At 39.2% G+C, this 19,902-nt stretch overlaps 1 protein-coding gene across 3 annotated transcripts in view; it reads left to right on the top strand.

The window, feature by feature from the left end:
- Qser1 (glutamine and serine rich 1) overlaps nt 1-19,902 on the top strand; it is a 72,821-nt gene that overhangs the window by 36,135 nt on the left and 16,784 nt on the right. For all 3 annotated transcript variants that reach the window (XM_070032643.1, XM_070032645.1, XM_070032644.1), the window contains exons 5-8: nt 9,875-10,197; nt 14,273-14,389; nt 15,583-15,716; nt 18,178-18,398. In XM_070032643.1, the coding sequence (XP_069888744.1) occupies nt 9,875-10,197; nt 14,273-14,389; nt 15,583-15,716; nt 18,178-18,398 (795 nt within the window). The remainder of the gene's footprint in view (nt 1-9,874; nt 10,198-14,272; nt 14,390-15,582; nt 15,717-18,177; nt 18,399-19,902) is intronic.

The raw sequence follows: 19,902 nt of genomic DNA, 5'->3' as shown, positions 1-19,902 counted from the left end.
TATTACAAAACTATACAGAAGGTTGCATAAGTCAGGTAATGAGTACATTTCTTTTTAGAAAATGTCAAGCCACTTTAAGCTTTTTTTTTTTTTTTTTTTTTGGTCAGTCATGGGGCTTGAACTCTGGGCCTGAGCACTATCCCTCAGCTCTTCAGCTCAGGGCTAGCACTCTACCACTTGAGCCACAGCACCACTTCTAGTTTTCTTATGGTTTATTGGCGATAAGAGTCTCATGGACTTACCTGCCCGGGCTGGCTTTGAACCGTGATCCTCAGATCTCAGCCTCCTCCTGAGTAGCTAGGATTACAGGTGTGAGCCACCAGTGCCCAGCCACTTTCAGCTTTTTGATGGTTAATTGGAGATGAGAGCCTCTGGGATTTGCCTGCCACAGCTGAGGATCAAACCTGGATCCTCAGCCTCCAGAGTAGCTAGGATTATAGGTGTGAATCATCTAAGCTCTGCTTAGATACTTGATTTTATCCATTGCTTCCCCCCTCCCTCCCCCCTTACTTGTGGTTGGTATCAAGCCTGGGACCTTTTGCATATTAGGCAAGTGTATTACTAAGCGTTATTCCAAGCCCTTTAAATAAGAACTAGAGGCCCAGAGGTCAGGCTCTATTACCAGCACATACAGACAAGCTCAGGGAAAATTCTTTGTATGGTTACAATTACATGGGCAAAATTCTTTTCTTTTTAGTGCTTGGTAAATGTTCAATTTTTAGAACTATATCATGAGTATTAAATACAAGTAAATTTTGTCCTGGATTTTAGCTGTTTCTCATTTACAATTTTCTTTTTTAAAATGGCTATCGTTGGGCTGGGAAGGTGGCTCAGTGGTAGAGTGCTTGCCTTGTATGCATGAGGCCCTGGGTTCGATTCCTCAGCACCACATAAGCAGGGGCAAAAAAGCTGGAAGTGGCGCTGTGCTCAAGTGGTAGAGCGCTAGCCTTGAGCTGAAGAGCTGAGTGACAGTGTCCAGGCCCAGAGTTCAGGTCCCATGACCGGACCAAAAAAGAAAATAAATAAATAAATAAAGTGGCTATCGTAAAGGTGGTATACAGAGGGGTTTCAATTATATATCAGGTAAAGAGTGCATTTCTTTGGGGGGGGGGCAGTCGTGGGGCCTGAACTCTGGGCCTGAGCACTGTCCTTCAGCTCTTCAGCTCAAGGCTAGCACTCTACCACATGAGCCACAGTGCCACTTCTGGCTTTTTTTTTTTTTTTCTGCTTATGTGGTGCTGAGGAATCGAACCCAGGGCCTCATGCATGCAAGGCAAGCGCTCTACCACTGAGCTACCTTCCCAGCCCCTCTTTTTTTTTTTAATTGTGAAAATACCGTATAGAAGAGTGCATTTCTTTTGGACAACATTACCCCTTCTCTTTGTTCTCTCCCAATTTTACCCTCCCATTCCCATCCATAAGTTGTATAGTTGATTTTCAACATAGTGTCTAATGCTCCATTTTTGTTTACCCTTTGTCCCTGTATTTCTATACCTCCTATTTACCTTCCCAAAAACAGATAAACAAAACCAAAGGAAAATAAAACAAAAGCATCAACAAAGAAAATCTCTTGTTTCCATTCCTTGGAGTTCATTTCAATAAATATTATTAAATATTATTTTGTTTGATCAGATGCACATAGGCCTCTCTTTTCTCTCCTAAGAATATCCTTCTTTGGTCTCACTGTGTGTGACTGCCAAAGTCCTGTATAATTTATCATGTCCCAGTGTAGTACAAGTAAATTTTATTTGATATTATTCAAATAATTTATCTTTTACTTTTTGTTTGATATGAGAAATTACTTTATATAAAAATGTACATTATGTACATTTGGAAAGAAAAGGACATGTTTTATAATTTGCTTTAAAATGCCTCAGCAGACATAAAGCTGACAGATGGATGAAACAGGCATGTCAAAATGTTCATGGTTGTTAAGGCTAGGTTGTGCTTCATGAAAATTTATATTCTCTGTTATGTATATGTTTAAAATTTTATAATATAAAGTTTTTTAAAATCCTCTCTATCCTTATTTGTTTTTAGATTGCTTGATCTGTTGATTCCTGAGAAAGGTGTGTTAAAGTTCCCCACTATGTTTTTATTATTTTTCTAATACTGTTTACCTGATGTACTTTGAACTCATGTAATTAGGTGCATAAAATTTTGTTGTAGTTATATTTTCTTTACCATAATAAAATCTTCCCTTTCTCACTTAATGGTTTGTTTCTAACATACTAATTTTGTTAACCCTCTTAAAGCATATTATCCATATTTGTATCTTCCATTGAAACAAAATTTCTTGTGAAATAAAACACATACAGTAATATAACACATGTAAAATATATAACAAAGTTTCCTCAAATTTGAAGATACAGGTATTATTTAAGCCATGTGCTCTGACCACAGTGCAGTAATTTTTTAAACTAAGAATAGGAAAGCCAAAAGAAAGAAAGAAAGAACTTGCTCTTTGGAACAATCCTTGGTTTAAAAAAGAAAACAAACTGGAGTGGCAAACTATTTGAAATAGACAGTGGAACATTGAGAACAATGGGATGTGGCTAGAATGTTAAACAGAACAAAATTAGTATCATTCCTTCCATTGGAAACAAGAATATATATATATAAGGCTGGGAAGTTGGCTCAGTGGTAGAGTGCTTGCCTTGCATGCATGAGGCCCTGAATTCGATTCCTCAGCACCACATAAGCAGAAAAAAGCAAGAAGTGGTGCTGTGGCTCAAGTAGTAGGGCATCAGCCTTGAACTGAAGAGCTGGGGGACAGCACCCAGGCCCAGAATTCAGCCCCCACGACCAAACAAACAAACAAAAAAAGAAATGTACTCTTTGCTTGGTGCTGGTGGCTCACGCCTATAATCCTAGCTACTCCAGAGGCTGAGATCTGAGGATCATGGTTCAAAGCCAGCCCGGGCAGGAAAGTCCATGAGACTCTTATCTCCAATAAATCACTAGAAAACAGGAAGTGGCGCTTTGGCTCAAGCAGTAGTTCGCTAGCCTTGAGCTGAAGAGCTGAGGGACAGCGCCCAAGCCCAGAGTTCAAGCCCCATGAGGGACCAAAAAAAAAAAAGAATATATATATATATATATATATTTGTATATTTTTGAGTGTTAAGGTAAACTGAACTCAGGACTTGTATGTGGATCACTTCCTTGCCTTTCTTTTACAGTTTTACCATTTACCACTTATATATGTATTGTGTATTCTATACTTTGTTTAAAGCTCGTATAAAGGATGTCATATAGTATCAGTAATTTTCCCTTTACTAACTTGACAACTTTGAGTTTCTTTTTGGTGGTGCTAGAACTAAACTCAAGGCTTTGAGCTTGCTAGGTAGGTATTCTGCCATCTGAGCTACATCCTAGCCCTTTTGCTTTTTGGGGGGGTCAGTCGTGGGGCTTGAACTCTGGACCTGGGCGCTGTCCCTCAGCTCTTCAGCTTAAGGCAAGCCCTCTACCACTTGAGCCACAGTGCCACTTCTGATTTTCTGGTGGCCTCACAGACTTTCCTGCCCAGGTTGGCTTTGAACTGCAATCCTCAGATCTTAACCTCCTGAGTAGCTAGGATTACAGGCGTGAACCACCAGTGCTCGGCTCCTTTCCTTTTTTTACTTTTCAAATAGTGTGTTAAGTTTATGCCTAGGCCAACCTGGACTACAAATTTATTTATGCTTTCTGGGTAGTTGTAATAACAGGTGAATGCCAATTCACCTAGCTTTTTATTAGTATAGATAGGATTGTTTAACTTTTTGCCAGGCTGGCCTTAAACCAGAGTTCACATCTTTCTATTCTTCAAGTAGCTAGGATTATTGGAGTGAACCATCATGTCCAGCACAAGTTGATTTAATTTTAATTTAATTTAATTTCTTAGTATGCTTATACTGGGGTTTGAAATTAAGGCCTTGTGTTCTTGTGTTCTCACTTGGCTTTTGTTACTCAGAGCTGGCACTCTTCCACTTGACCAACACATGCAACCTAGCTTTTTGCTAGTTAATTGAAGGTAAGAATCTCTGAGGTTTGTCTGCCAGGGCTCTCTGAACAGAAATCCTCAGATCCCAGCCTTCTGAGTAGCTAGGATTACAGGTGTGACCCACTGATAGTGCCTTATTTATATGTTTGTTTATTTAATGCTGATACTGGGGCTTGAATATAAAGTTCTGGATGCTCTGTCCCCTTAGCTTTTTTCTTTTTCTCTCCAGTCTAAGGGCTTGAGCTTAAGGCCTGGACACTGTTCTTGAGCTTCTTTTGCTTAAGGCTAGCACTCTACCTCTAAACCGTATTCCCAGCCCCCCTTAGCAATTTTGCTCAAGGCTGGTGCTCTATAACTTGAGCCACAGCTTCACTTCTGGCTTTTTGGTGATTAATTGGAGACATGATGAGTCTCATGGAAAATGGCAACTCCTTTGTACAACTACTTAAAGATAATAGTAATTTTTTTTTGGTCGGTCATGGAGCTTGAACCTTGGGCCTGGGTGCTGTCCCTGAGCTCTTCAGCTCAAGGCGAGTGCTCTACCACTTGAACAGCACCACTTCCTGTTTTCTGGTGGTTAATTGAAGATAAGAGTCTCATGGACTTTCTTACCCCGGCTGGCTTTGAACCATGATCCTCAGATCTCAGCCTCCTGAGTAGCTAGGATTACAGGTGTGAGCTACTGATGCCCAGGTTGCTTTAATTTTTATAATGGAAATTTCAAACATACAGAAAAGTATAAAGTAGAGATTTGCATATCAAAACCAGTTTGTGAATTTCAGTAACCATCAGTAAATACTAGAGGATTAGTTCAGTAGTCTAGCATGTGTAGTAAGATCATGGTTCTGTTCCCCAGCACTACCAAACAATTCACATTTTGTGAAAATAGAATGAATCTTGGGCTGGGAAAGTGGCTTAGTGGTAGAGGGCTTGTCTCACATGCATGAGGCCCTGGGTTGGATTCTTCAGCACCACATAAGCAGAAAAAGCTGGAAGTGGCACTGGCTCAAGTGTTAGAGCACTAGCCTTGAGCTGAAGAGCTGAGGGACAGTGCCCAGGCCCAGAGTACAGGCCCCATGACCAACACCAACAACAAAAAAAGAATGTATCTTACTGATTTCTTTCTTACCTACTCTCCCACTGATAGTTTTCTCCCACTTATAGTTCTGTTTAAGTATTTCTGTTCTTTTCCTAGTCATATGCATTCTTAGTTTCCCCAAATATGTTAGTATCTTTATCTCCTTGGATAATGCAGACTTTTGAACTTAACCATTTAACAACCTGCCTCCAATCCTTCGCAGGAATTTTCCTGCCCAAACTGCCTTTGAACCATGATCTCAGATCTCAGCCTCCCAACTAGGTAGGCTTACAAGTGTGAGCAACAGGTGCCTGGTGGTTCTTTATTTAGCTCTTTACTCTTCTTTCTTTCACTTCATATCTTTGGAGTCATGTCTTCGCACTTTGCATCTAGTGAAAACAAATAGCTTGGCAATCTTTTTCGTTTTCTTTGTTTTTGTTCATAGCAATTTTCATCAGTTTTTGCTTACAGGAAATAGAAAGTATCCTTTATTCATCTTTTGCTTATTTTGTTTATCCTTTATTCATCTTTTGAATATGGTTTCTCAGTTCTTTTACCAGTAAAAAAGGGAGAGAAATAGAATTGTAAAATCCTATGGATTTGTATATTAATAACTTGTATATTAATAATTTTAAATACTGTATCTACCCAACAGAAATATTCTTTTTGAATTAATAATTATTATAAGCTGGACACTGGTGGCTCATGCCTGTAATCCTAGCAACTCAGGAGACTGAGATACAAGGTTTGCAGTTCGAAGCCAGCCCCAGCAAGCCTGTGAAAATCTTATCTCTTATTATCTACCAGAAAAGCCAGAAATGAAGCTCTCTGGCTCAAGTGGTAGTGTTAGCCTGGATCAAAAAAAGCTCAGGAAAGCCGGGCGCTGGTGGCTCACGCCTGTAATCCTAGCTACTCAGGAGGCTGAGATCTGAGGATCGCGGTTCAAAGCCAGCCTGGGCAGGAGAGACCGTGAGACTCCTATCTGCAATAAACCACCAGAAAACCGGAAGTGGCGCTGTAGCTCAAGTGGTAGAGCGCTCGCCTTGAGCTGAAGAGCTGAGGGACAGCGCCCAGGCCCAGAGTTCAAGCCCCACGGCCGACAAAAAAAAAAAAAAAACTCAGGAAGCCAAGCACCAGTGACTCAACACCTATAATCCTACCTACTCAGGAGGCTGAGATCTGAGGGTCACAGTTCAAAGCCAGCCCAGGCAGGAAAGTCCATGAGACTCTTCAGTAAACCACCAGAAAACCGGAAGTGGTGCTGTGGCTCAAGTGGGAACACTCACCTTGCTGAAGAGCTGAGGAACAGAGCCCAGGCCTAGACTTCAAGCCCCATGACCCCCCCTCCAAAAAAAAAAAAAAGCTCAGTAACCAGGCACCCAGGCCCTGAGTTCAACCCCAGGACTGGCACCAAAAATAAAACCCAATTATATATTAATGTTAGGGTTAGGTAATATAAAGAACCTGTTGTTTAAGATATGCCAACTACCATTTCTATGCATATTTTTGTGGCAGAAAAATAGTAGTATAAAATGTATTACATGAGAATAAAATTCTGAAGTATGAGCTTTGAAGGTAATTATTCTGTTTTCTCAACTGTCCTTTCTCTTTGATTAAAGGGAATCAGAAACGTATGAGTCTTGTTTTAATCTTGGTACAGGAACATTTCCTTTGCTCTCTCCTATTTCTATTTTTTCTTTTTTCTTTTTTTAGCTCTGTTCCTCCCTCCCTCCTTCCCTCCCTCCTTCCCTCCCTCCCTCCCTCCCTCCCTCCCTCCCTCCCTTCCTTCCTTCCTTCCTTCCTTCCTTCCTTCCTTCCTTCCTTCCTTCCTTCCTTCCTTCCTTGCTTCCTTGCTTCTTTTCTTCCTTTCTTCCTTCCTTCCTTCTGGGCCTGTGTTCTCACTCATTATTTTTCCCTGTTGAACTCTGATTTGATTCTAGCTCAGCTCTTCAATCACTCTTGGAAAGTAGAATTTACTTTTTTTTTTAGGGAACAGCTTTTACAGCCTATGAACAAATGCATATCCTACTATTTTTATTTTATTTGTATTAGAGTAACATGAGATTGCTGTATAATATCTCATGTTTTATGGGAAAATAGCCAAGGTTGTTTTCCTAGTAGTGGCTATCCTGTATAAAGTTCCAGTTACTCCATATTTTTGTGCCACTTGTCACTGTCTATATGATTAATTAATGCTACTGTAATGGGTTTGAAGTTGTATTTCTGATTTGCACTTATGATTAATTTTGAGTGGCCTTTCTTGGTGTTTATAGTTCATTTTAATATATTTGGAAATTTCTGTTCACGTTCTTTTGACTTTTTTTGGTGTTTTTTTTTGTTTTTATTTTTTTCTGCTGTTGGTGAAGATGACATTGTCTGTTTTGGCTCTTTGTTTTCTTAGACAAGGTCTTGCTATGTAGCCAGGCTGGCTGTAGACTAATGATCCTCCTATCATAGCCTCCTAAGTGCTGAGATTACAGGCTTTAGCTACCACGCCTGGCCTTTGCTCAATTTTAAAATTGGTTATAAGTCTTTGGTATGGTGACACAAGAGTTCTATACATATTCTGAACACAAATCTCTAATAAATACATGAATTGAGTTAATTTTGTATAAAGTGCAAGGAAAAAAATACAATTTCATTCTTTTTTTGTTGTCTCATGCACTTAGTTTTAAAAAGTATTCTTTCCCTACTTAACTGATTTTGGTACCTTTGAAAATCTTTTGGTCATAAATATTGGTGGAGGGCTTTCTGCATCATTCATCTATGATTATGAGAGTATATTAATCTTACTGTCTTGTGTTATAGTAAGCTTTAAAATTGTGAAATGTTTTTCTGTTTTCAAGATTGTTTGGTTCTAGGTCTTTTTCACTTTGATAAGGATTTTAAGATCTGTGTGTCAGATAATGGGGAAAATGCACTTGTAAAAAATTACTATAGAGTGGGAAGGTGGCTCAGTGGTAGAGTGCTTGCCTTGCATGCATGAGGCCCTGGCTTCGATTCCTCAGCACTACATTGGCAGAAAAGGCCAGAAGTGGGACTGTGGCTCCAAGTGGTAAAACACTAGCCTTGAGCCAAAGAGCTGAGGGACAGTGCCCAGGCCCAGAGTTCAGGCCGCAGGACTGACCAGAAAAAAAAAAAAAAATTACAAGATTGAGTTAAGTTTGGGTACTGTTGCCATTCACAATTTTGAATTGTGGGATCTATGGACATGGACTATTTGTTCATTCATTCATGGTATTAGGGCTGAACTCAGTGCTCACACTTGCCTTCATTCCACTTGAACTGGGCCTCCAGCCTGTTTCTTTTTCATTAGAAATAAGGTCTTGGCTAACTTTGTCTACAGTGACTTTAAACTAAGTATCCTTCTGCCACTACCTCCTACATAGGTAGGGTTATAAGCAAATAGCACCAGGTGTGTCTGACCACCTTTGACTTCTTTAAATGTCTTTGAAAAGTTTTCAATGCAAATTTTGTGATATAAATATATTCCTAAATATTACATTAATTTCAGCACTACTGTAAATGAAATTGTTTTACTAATTTCATTTTTAGATTTGCTCATTACGGTTTTTAGAAATACACTTGAGTTTTGTACTCTGCAATCTTAATATCTTCATTTATTAATTCTAAAGAGCTTTTAGCAAGTTTCTTAGGATTTTATACACAAGATTCTAAAATGAAGGATAATTCATAGATATCCTTAGGGAAAAACATCCAGTTTTTCCTCACTAAGTATGATGTTAACTATGGGTTTTTTCTATATATCCCTTATCAAGCCCAAGGAGACTTTCTATTTTTAGGTTACTGGATGTTTTGTATATAATTTTTCCAGTGCTTTTTTTAATAGCAGTTAGATGATTTTATATTTGTTCTTCATTATGTTGACATAGTATATTGCAAGAACTGATGTTCAGATATTAACCAACTTTACATTCTTAAGACAAATCCTACTTGCTCATAATTGTATGTTTTTTGGGTTTTTGTTGTTGTTGTTCTGAAGATTAAAATCAGGGCCTCATTTTGCTAGACTCTGTTATTGGATTTGCTTGTATGTTGTTGAAGATTTTTATATCAGATTGGATATTGGCCTATAGTATTCTTATAATATTTTTGCTTGGTTTGGTATTATAATAATTCTGCCCTAATAGAATGAGTTGGAAAGTATTTGCTCATAATATTTAGAGTTTATGAAGGATTAGTATTAATTCTTTTTTAATTCTTGATAGACTTAGCAGTAAAGCTATTTGAGCCTGTGCTTGTTTTTTCTTTGTAGGATGCTTTTAACTACCTAATTCTCTTTATTTGATATTAGTCTATTTTGATTTTCTATTTCTACTGAGTCTTTAGTAGCTTATACATTTCTAGGAATCTGTCCATTAACATTCAAGTAAGTTCGTTGACAGTTTTCCATAATATTACTTTATGATCTTTTTATTTTAATAACTTACTAGTGCTATTTCAAATTATATTTTTCCCCACACTTTATTAACCTTTCTTCTTTATTTGGCTTGGTTAGTAAACCCTTATCTTCTTTTATGTGTCCCTATTTTTTTCAAGTTATCTTTGATTTACTTAAAGTAAAGCTTGGGAAAACTATAAGTACATAGATGCAGGTTTCCATCTAAGATGTTTAGGCTTACTGCCATCCAGATTTAATTTGCATATCTTTCATTCTTGGATTATTAACCATTCTTTTCCTTTGTGGGTATCATTTTAATCAATTGACTGCAAAATAATCAAGTCTAAGCTCTTTAGATCTATGGGAAACCTGTAATGGTTAAATATTTGTATTTCTGAATTTGTGTGTGTTTTAGTTTCAGATGCCCTACCAGTGGCAACTCGTAGCCCATCTACCAGTACTACTAGTACTGCTGCTGTTTCCTCCACCACTGTTGGTGCAGCTAAGCAAGAACTTCACTCTCCTTCATCTGCAACAAACATCCTGGAAAATATAAACTGCACCGAACCCCCAAAGCCTGAACTTGATGGTCTTCCTTCAGACCAGTTTGCAAAAGGACAGGACACTGTTGCCATAGAAGGTTTTACAGATGAGGAGAACACAGAAAGTGGAGGAGAAGGCCAATATAGAGAGCGTGATGAATTTGTGGTAAAGATAGAAGACATAGAGACATTTAAGGTGATGTTACTGTTTACTGGTATGAAAATCTTAATTTAGTGCCTGTGGTAGATATCATGGTGACTTCAAGGCATGCTGCTCTCCTTTTTTTTTTTTTTTTTTTTGTCGGTCGTGGGGCTTGAACTCTGGGCCTGGGCACTGTCCCTCAGCTCTTCAGCTCAAGGCGAGCGCTCTACCACTTGAGCTACAGCGCCACTTCCGGTTTTCGGGTGGTTTATTGGAGATAGGAGTCTCATGGTCTCTCCTGCCCGGGCTGGCTTTGAACCGCGATCCTCAGATCTCAGCCTCCTGAGTAGCTAGGATTACAGGTGTGAGCCACCAGCGCCCGGCTCATGCTGCTCTCCTTTATAGAGAGTTATTATAAGTATTTAATAAGACAAATTTTTTTAATGTCTCATTATCCACCCTAGGCTGTCCTTAATTAAACATGTTATGTAGCCCAGGCTAGGCTGCCCTCCAACTCCAGATCTTCCTGCCTTAGCTTCCCAAATGCTGAGATTACAGGCATGTACCATCATGCTCAGCCAATTTCTGATATTTGGTTAATTGACTGATTGAGCCAGTATTGGGGCTTGAACTAAGGGGCTTGACATTTTTGCTAGGCTTTTTTTTTTTTTTTTTTTTTTTTTTTTGTCGGTCGGGGGCTTGAACTCTGGGCCTGGGCGCTGTCCCTCAGCTCTTCAGCTCAAGGCGAGCACTCTACCACTTGAGCTACAGCGCCACTTCCGGTTTTCTGGTGGTTTATTGGAGATAGGAGTCTCACGGTCTTTCCTGCCCGGGCTGGCTTTGAACCGCGATCCTCAGATCTCAGCCTCCTGAGTAGCTAGGATTACAGGCATGAGCCACCAGCGCCTGGCTGGCTTTTTTTTTTTTTTTTTTGCCAGTCATGGGGCCTGGACTCTGGGCCTAGGCGCTGTCCCTCAGCTCTTCAGCTCAAGGCTAGCGCTCTACCACTGGAGCCACAGCACCACTTCCGGCTTTTTCTGTTTATGTGGTGCTGAGGAATCGAACCCAGGGCCTCATGCTTGCAAGGCATGCACTCTACCGCTGAGCTACTTCCCAGCCCCTTGCTAGGCTTTTTCTATCACAGCTGGCCCTCTACCACTTGAGTCCCACTTCCAGTTCAGCATTTTGCTGGTTAATTTGGGGTGGTTTTTCAGACTTTTCTGCCTTGAACCAGGTCTCAGCTTCCTCAGTAACTAGAATTATAGGTATAAGCCACCAGCATCTCGCTGTCATTATTTAGGAAAAGGAAACTGGAAGATAATTTTAACTCTTGATTTTATGTATTTCTGAGTTAGTTGTATTTGATACTTTAGCTGCATTGGTTTTAGAATTTTTTTTCCCCAAGCTTCTATTAGAGGAGTTTTTAGCTCTTTCTATAGTTTAAATTTAAAGAGGCTGAGCAATGGTTCAAGCTCATAATCCTAGTTACTTAGGAGAATGGAAATCACAGGATTGCACTTTGAAGCCAGCCCAGGCCAAAAATAAATGCACAAGACTCTTCTCCACCAGTGTCTAGGTATTGTGATTTGGACCTGTCATCTCATCAATGCAGGGAAGCTAAGCATAAATAGGAGACTCTCAGGCCAGGCCATCTTTGGGGTTAAGCAAGATATAATGAACATAGCTGGGTGCTGGTAGCTCACACCTGTAATCCTAGCAATTCAGAAGGCTAAGATCTAAGGATCACAGTTCAAACCAGCCCCAGAAGGAAAGTGTGTGAGACTTTTATCTCCAGTTAACCACTAGAAAACCTGAAGAGGCACTAGAATGCTAGCCTTGAGCTGAAGAGCCAGGACAGCATCCAGGTTCAGAGTTCAAGAACCACAATAGAGAAAAAAGAAAAAGAAAAAAAGACTAATCAACACAAAAAGTGGAACTGGCAGAGTAGCTCCAGTGGTAGAGCGCCTGCCTAGCATGCATGAGTCCCTGAGTTTAACACTCCCCCAAAACAAGTTTAATAAAAATATCAGAAGTATAACTTAACAATGTAATTCGGCTTTGTTGAAGATAATATATTCTCAGATTTTTTATTTTTTAATTTTTATTGTTATTATAAAGGTGATATACAAAGGGGCTATAGTTACAAGAGCCAGGTAAAAAGTACAATGTGCCGGGCGCTGGTGGCTCATGCCTGTAATCCTAGCTACTCAGGAGGCTGAGATCTGAGGATCACGGTTCAAAGCCAGCCAGGGCAGGAGAGACCGTGAGACTCCTATCTCCAATAAACCACCAGAAAACCGGAAGTGGCACTGTAGCTCAAGTGGTAGAGCGCTCGCCTTGAGCTGAAGAGCTGAGGGACAGCGCCCAGGCCCAGAGTTCAAGCCCCACGGCCGACAAAAAAAAAAATAAAAAGTACAATGTCACCCTTTGGACAGTGTCACCCTTTTGCTTGCTGTCTCCCAGTTTTTCCTTTTCATTCCCACCTACAACTTACATAGTTCATGTTCAACATAGTGTCCTGTGAGTACCATTGCTGCATTTGTCACCCTTTATCCCTCCATTTCTGTGCCTCCCCTTTTACTCCCAAAGACATATAAATGAACAAATGGAAGAAAAAGAAAAACCAAAGCAGCAAAAAAGAAAAAAACTCTTGTTTTCATTTCCTGGAGATTATTTCATAAATATTATTTTGTATGATCAGATACACATAGGCATTGTGCCTTTCTGTTCCTCTACTAAGAGTACCTTCCTTTGGTCTCACTGTGTATGAATGCCTAGTATATTTTCAGTTTTGGTTTTGTTTTGTCAGTTGTAGGGCTTGAACTCAGGGCCTGGACTCTGTTCCTGAGTGTTCTTTTTTTTTTTTTTTTTTTTGTGAAAATACCATGCAAAGGAGTTACAATTACATGGGCAAGATAATGTGTACATTTCTTATGAAGCATTGTTGCCTCCTCCTTTGTTTCCCCTTCCTAACCCTTCCCATCTCCCCCCTCCCATCTTCCTGAGTGTTCTTGCTCAAGGCTAGTGCTCTACCACTTTGAGCTACAGCTCCACTTCTGGTTTACACCTTTTTTTTTTTTTTTTTTTTTTTTTTTGGGTCCGGTCATGGGGCCTGAACTCCTGGGCCTGGGCGCTGTCCCTCAGCTCTTCAGCTCAAAGCTCTACCACTTGAGCCACAGTGCCATTTCTGGCTTTTTTCTTTTTGCTTATGTGGTGCTAAGGAATCGAACCCAGGGCCTCATGCATGCAAGGCAAGCACTCTACCACTGAGCCACCTTTCCAGCCCTGGTTTACACTCTTAAAAGTTGTATAAATAATATATGACAAAGGAGAAGACTTTCCAATAGTTTTAGTCATACTATAGGACTTAGAACTTGGTATTATGCAAGAAATATGCAGAGACTGAATAAACCTAACTAGCTCATAAAGAATTATTGGGCCAGGTACCAGTGGCTCACGCCTGTAATCCTAGCTACTCAGGAGGCTGAGATCTGAGAGGATCTTGGTTCAAAGCTATCCCGGGCAGGAAAGTCTGTGAGACTCTTATCTCCAATAAACCACTAGAAAACCAGATATGGCGCTGTGGCTCAAGTAGTAGAGCGCTTGCCTTGAGCTGAAGAGCACAGGGACAGTGCCCAAGCCCAGAGTTCAAGCTCCATGACCAACCAAAAAAAAATTATTGGTATGAGAGGGGGATATATAGCTCAGTAGTACAGCACTTAAATAGCTTGTGAGATTTGGGCTTGATCTCCAAGGCTACAGTGGGGTGTGAGAGGGAATTACACACACACACACACACACACACACACACACACACACGTATTGCAGAAAACACACACACGTATTGCAGAAAACTCAACCAGAGAAAGAGATAGCTAGGTATGTCTTTAAAATTACAGCTTTAAGGAAGTAGTGCTGTGGCTCAAGTGGTAGAGTGCTAGCCTTAAGCAAAAGAGGCTTAAGGACAGTGCCCAGGCCCTGAATTCACGCCCTAGGACTGGCAAAAAATAAAATTAAATTTAAAAAACGTATACAATATTATTTTTTAAAAGTTAAATAAGATAGATATTCAATAAGTATAAAATATGTTAATACTTTTTATAAATATAATTAATTTTACTTATTACAGGAAGCTTTAAAGATAGGAAAAGAACCTCCAGCTATTTGGAAAGTACAAAAAGCTTTATTGCAGAAATTTGTTCCCGAAATTCGAGATGGTCAAAGAGAATTTGCTGCTACAAATAGTGTAAGTAAAATGTTTTTTTTGCTTTGGTGATACTGTGGTTTGAACTGAGGGCCTTTGCTTGTTAGGCACCAATCGAGTTGTGTCCACAGCCCCAAAATGCTTGTTTTAATTATCCTTTCTATGTTTTCTCATTGAACCTGGGGAAAATAAAGAACTATTTGGATTTTAATACATTTTGTACTGAATGTTTATGACTTAAAATAGCATAAAATTTGACATAAAGTATGTGATGCTGATAATGTGATGTAACAGCAAATAAATCCCACTATGTAAAATGTAAATGACTTCATCTTGTTGCTTAACTACATATACATATATATGAAAGGGACTACTGTTAGTCTCAAAATTATAGATGGACTTAAATGCTTTTATATTAGTTATTCTAACAAATGCCCTGGTATATCAGAAGACTGATAATCTTTTATTTTTATATAGCTGTTTAGTAGCTTTATGTTAGAATCTGCTAGGTAACACTACTTTATTTTTTCTGCTTATGTGGTGCTGAGGAATCGAACCCAGGGCCTCTTGCATGCAAGGCAAGTGCTCTACCACTGAGCCACCTTCCCAGCCCATGCACTACTTCTATAACCGGTAGAGGGCTGGGAAGGTGGCTCAGTTGTAGAGTGCTTGCCTAGAATGCATGAGGCCCTAAGTTCGATTCCTCAGTACCATATAAGCAGAAAAAGCCGGAAGTGGCACTGTGGCTCAAGTGGTAGGGCACTAGTCTTGAGCTGAAGAGTTCAGGGACAGCACCAGGTCCAGAGCTCAGGCCACATACCTGACAACAACAACAAAAAAAAGAATGAACATAGAGGGCTGGGAATGTGGCTCAGTGGTAGAGTTCTTGCCTAGCATGCACAAAGTCCTGGGTTTGATTCTTCAGCACCACATAAACAGAAAAGGGCAGACATGGTGCTGGGGCTCAAATGGTAAGGTGCTAGCCTTAAGCAAAAAGAAGCTCAGGGACAGTGCTCAGGCTGTGAGTTCAAGCCCCAGGACTGACAAAGAAAAAACAAACCCAAGTATGAACATAGAGGACTGAAGATATAGCTCAGTGATAGAACATCTGCTTATCATCTGCAAGGCTCTGGGTGTGGTTCCCAGCACTTCAATAATTATGTATATAACTATTGATTATATAACACATAACTCCAATAATTATATAATATAATTCATGATGTTTCGTTCCTTAGTACCTTGGATATTTTGGAGATGCAAAGACTAAATACAAAAGGATATATGTGAAGTTCATTGAAAATGCAAACAAAAAAGAATATGTCAGAGTATGTTCTAAAAAGCCAAGAAGTAAGCCTTCACAAACTATCAGGTATTTGTTTTGTTTTAATATAATTTTATTACTATTAAGGTGTTGTACAGAGGGATCACCATGTCACAATTTCCCTTTTGGACAGTGTCACCCTTTTCTTTGCATTCCTTCAGTTTCCCCCTCCTGTCCCTGCCCACAAGTTGTATAGTTCATTTTCCACATAATCCATATTGAATGCCATGATTATTTACCCTCCCTCCATTCCTTTCTGTGCCTCCCCTTTGCATATTAGTTTTCTTATATAATTTATAGACATATTTCAATGTCATTGTACAAAAGAGTATATCTACTGAATAGATTGATTTGTTTGTATTATGAACAAATGAACTTGTAAAGCTCATGGCTATCTGTTATGGGAAAAACAATTTAGAGAGAAATTATTTGAGTCTACCTTTTTGTGATAGAGAAGACAAACTTTTCTGAAGCCTTTTTTTTCTACCTATAAAATGAAAATAGTAAGAGTATGTCAAGTTTACAATAAGAATTTTTTTATTATCATTAAGTAGTTGCACAAAGAGGTTATAATCCCCTAAGAAATGTTGACTATGGTACTTTTAATCGGTGTCATCCCTCCCCATCATTCTTTTCATTATTCCTCATGTTTTCAAATATTATCTATATGTACATTTTTCAAAAATACACTAAGATATATAAATATATTGTGTGTACAGAAGAGAAAAAATAAGCTCTTATTTTTACAGAACTCTAAAAAATATAGGAGTAGTGAGTTGGGCACTGAAGGCTCATGCCTATAATCCTAGCTACTCAGGAGGCTGAGATCTGAGGATGGAGGTTCAGGGCCAATCTGGGTAGGAAAGTCCCTGAGACTCTCCAGTTAGCCACCAGAAAACCAGACCTGACACTGTGACTCAAATGGTAGATAGAGTATTAATCTTGAGCAAAAGAACTCAGACAGCCAGGCGCTGGTGGCTCACACCTATAATCCTAGCTACTCAGGGGGCTGAGATCTGAGGATCCGATTTCAAAGCCAGCCTGGGCAGGAAAGTCTGGGAGACTCTTATCTCCAATAAACCACTCAAAAAACCACAAGTGGTGCTGTGGCTCAAGTGGTAGAACGCTAGCCTTGAACTGAAGAGCTGAGGGACAGTTCCTAGGCCCACTTTAAAAACAAGAAAGAAAGAGTGACCTAATTTAATTTAAAGTTATCGCATTAGCTCACCCCTCCTCCCTCCATTCCTGTACCCTCCTCCCTTTTCCTACTCCCAAAAATATGTTTCTACATCCTGGCATTCATTTTGATAAACAGTACATTTGTTGCTCAAAGGAGTTACACCTTTGAAATCCTGCCTTATGTAATCCTTTAGATTACCTTATGAAATCTTTTAGAGTTGTGTGTGTGTGTGTGCACACGCATGTGCTAATGCGTGCCAATCCTGGGGTTTGAATTCTGCCTGGGTGCTGTTTCTGAGTTTTTTTGCTTAAGGCTAGCTCTCATACTACTTCTAGCTGTTTTTGGCAGTTAACTGGAAATAGGAGTCTCACAGACTATCCTTCCTGGGCTTGCTTTGAACTGCAGCCCTCAGATCTCAGTCTCCTTAGTAGCTAGACTTACAAGTGAGTGTCTGCCACCTGGCTAGAGATAATTTTTTTTTTTTTTTTTTTGGGTCCCGTCGTGAGGCCTGAACTCTGGGCCTGGGCTCTGTCTCTCAGCTCTTCAGCTCAAGGCTAGCACTCTACCACTTGAGCCACAGTGCCACTTGTGACTTTTTCTGCTTATGTGGTGCTGAGGAATCGAACCCAGGGCCTCAGGCATGCAAGGCAAGCGCTCTACCACTGAGCTACCTTCCCATCCCTAGAGATAATTTTTTATTAAAAAAACATGAAACCCATGTGTTACTTGATTGTATGAGCCTGGGTTGTTGTAGCATAAATCTGGGATGATAACTGATCTGACTCTTTGATGAGAATATTTTCAGTCTTCTGCCACTCAGGTCTAATATAATTAAGATTCCCATGAATTGAAATTTCTCACATAGTTTTTGATGATGGAATTTAACCATTTAAATTTCTAGACTTTTGAGACTCTCATTAAGATGTATTTGGATTTGCATGTTAAAACCTAATACTACCAGAGCTTGTAAGTTTCTGGCAGCCACAACTAGATTTGTTTGTCAACAGTTTTTCATGCAGGACTTCCAAAAGCCTCTGATAAGCTTCTTATTTTCTGGAAAATGAGTCCAGAACAAAAGGAAAAGTGAAGACAGAAATGGGAATTGAACTGTTAGCCTGCTAATAACTGAAAATTGTTTGCCAGTAGTTAAAGGATGTATTTTGAGAAAACTTTATGGGAATCACTATTGAAATAAATAGAATTTGGGCTTATTTTGAGAGTGTTGGTTAGGATATTTAAATAATAATCTCCATGGTTATATTTTTTTCTAATTTGTTTTAATCTTACAAGATTTAAATGTCTTAATTAAATTTGCTTGTAACATTGCAGAACTGTTCAGGCCAAGCCATGTAATAGCAATAAAACTTCGGATCCTCCAACATCAAAAATGTCTACAACTTCAAAAGCCCCTTCCATGAAACCCAAAGTTAAACAGCTAAAAATAAAAGCTGAGCCACCACCAAAGAAACGGAAGAAATGGAAAGAAGAGTTTTCATCCTCGCAATCTGACTCGTCTCCTGAGGTCCATTCTAGCAGTAGTGATGACGGGGGTGAGTTTTCCCTGAAACCAACACCTCTGACAGGCTACGTGAATGGAGATGGTCAATGGTGGTGCCAGTTCAGAATTGATTCGTTTTTCCGCTGGATTTCTCTCTTAGAAGTTGTACTATGCTTTTGTGAAAACAACACATCTACTGAGGAATAGTTGGGCCATAAAATCATCCTTGTAAAATAGGAAAATCAGGACTTACCTTTTTGAATTATATCATCAGTAATGTGAAGTACCTCCTATGGCTAGGAAAGGGTTAGAGAAGATGACTAAGAATTCTCGAGTTCTAAACTTGTGAGTGTGTTTATGCCAAAATAAAAGAGCTACAACCCTAGAAAGTAGCTATTTCAAAGTATAATTAATACAATTAAGGTGTATAATAATGTATACTCTGATCTAAGATACATACTACTGTCTGCTACCAACCATGAACCCATGACTAAGTTAGACAGCCCCATTTTTAATAAAATGAGGTAGAAATAGATCAGCAATTAATCAAAACTTTTTGAAAGTGCTATTTCACTCTTAAAAATTGTTAAGAACCGGAAGAGTACTTTATCTGTAGAGCCTGAAGAATACTTTATCTGTTTATATTTACTGTATTAGAAATTAAAACAGATAATTGCATGAGGCAAGAATATATAACATGCAATCCATCAGCTATCAACGTTTGGTGTGTGATATATGCAAGATATTTCAAGCCATTCAGCACAAGACAGAGATTGCAAACTGGCCTGCAGACAAAATCTGAATATTGGCCACTTACTGTAAATAATTGTGTTGGGACGTGGCTCTGCAAATACTGTTTGGAAATTGACCCATTTCCATAGTTAATGTCTCACTATAGTGGCAAATTTGAGTAGTTGCTACAAGGCAGTGTGACCTGACAAACCCTAAAATATTTTACCATACTGTTCTTCACAGAAAATATTCACTATTGTTCTTCTAAAGTATAAATTGAAGGTACAAATAAAAGATGAAGGGATGATGGAAGGCCATGACTGTGACTACAGCTGAAAAGGTTGGAATTCCTTTCAGCAACAGAGAGTCCTTGGAGTAGCCACATGGTGAAATTTGAATTTTAGTTTTAAGAGAGTTGCAGGTATCATAGTATCATTCAGTGGCAACAGAGGTGAAGGATGTGGGGCAGATTTGAGTAATCTTGATGGAGTTTAAATATTAATTAATTGTGGAAGAAGTAGTTGTAGTTGATACCAAGGATGGTTGATGAATTCCACCTATCACTGCTTGAGAGATGATGTTAGAGATTAGAAATAGAACTATAATAAATAAGCTTAAGTGCTGAAGTCTGTCTTGAGTGTATTGTTTTAGAAAAACTATTTGTATTTTTGTTTTTAATCTTTTAAGTACTTATCCAAATGAGTTTCAATTCAATATATCAGCTTATGGGTACAGTGCTATCCTGATCAATATTATCATCCCTTCCATTGTTCTTCCCATCTCTCCCAGCCCCGTTAAAAAGCTATTTGTGGCCGAGCACAGGT

The sequence above is a fragment of the Dipodomys merriami genome, unplaced genomic scaffold (assembly GCF_024711535.1).
Source record: "Dipodomys merriami isolate MVZ:Mamm:240054 unplaced genomic scaffold, mDipMer1.0.p SCAF_21, whole genome shotgun sequence".
Taxonomy (NCBI): Eukaryota; Metazoa; Chordata; class Mammalia; order Rodentia; family Heteromyidae; genus Dipodomys; species Dipodomys merriami.
The sequence above is the reverse complement of the archived record's forward strand: the minus strand, read 5'-3'. Positions and strand labels throughout refer to the sequence as shown.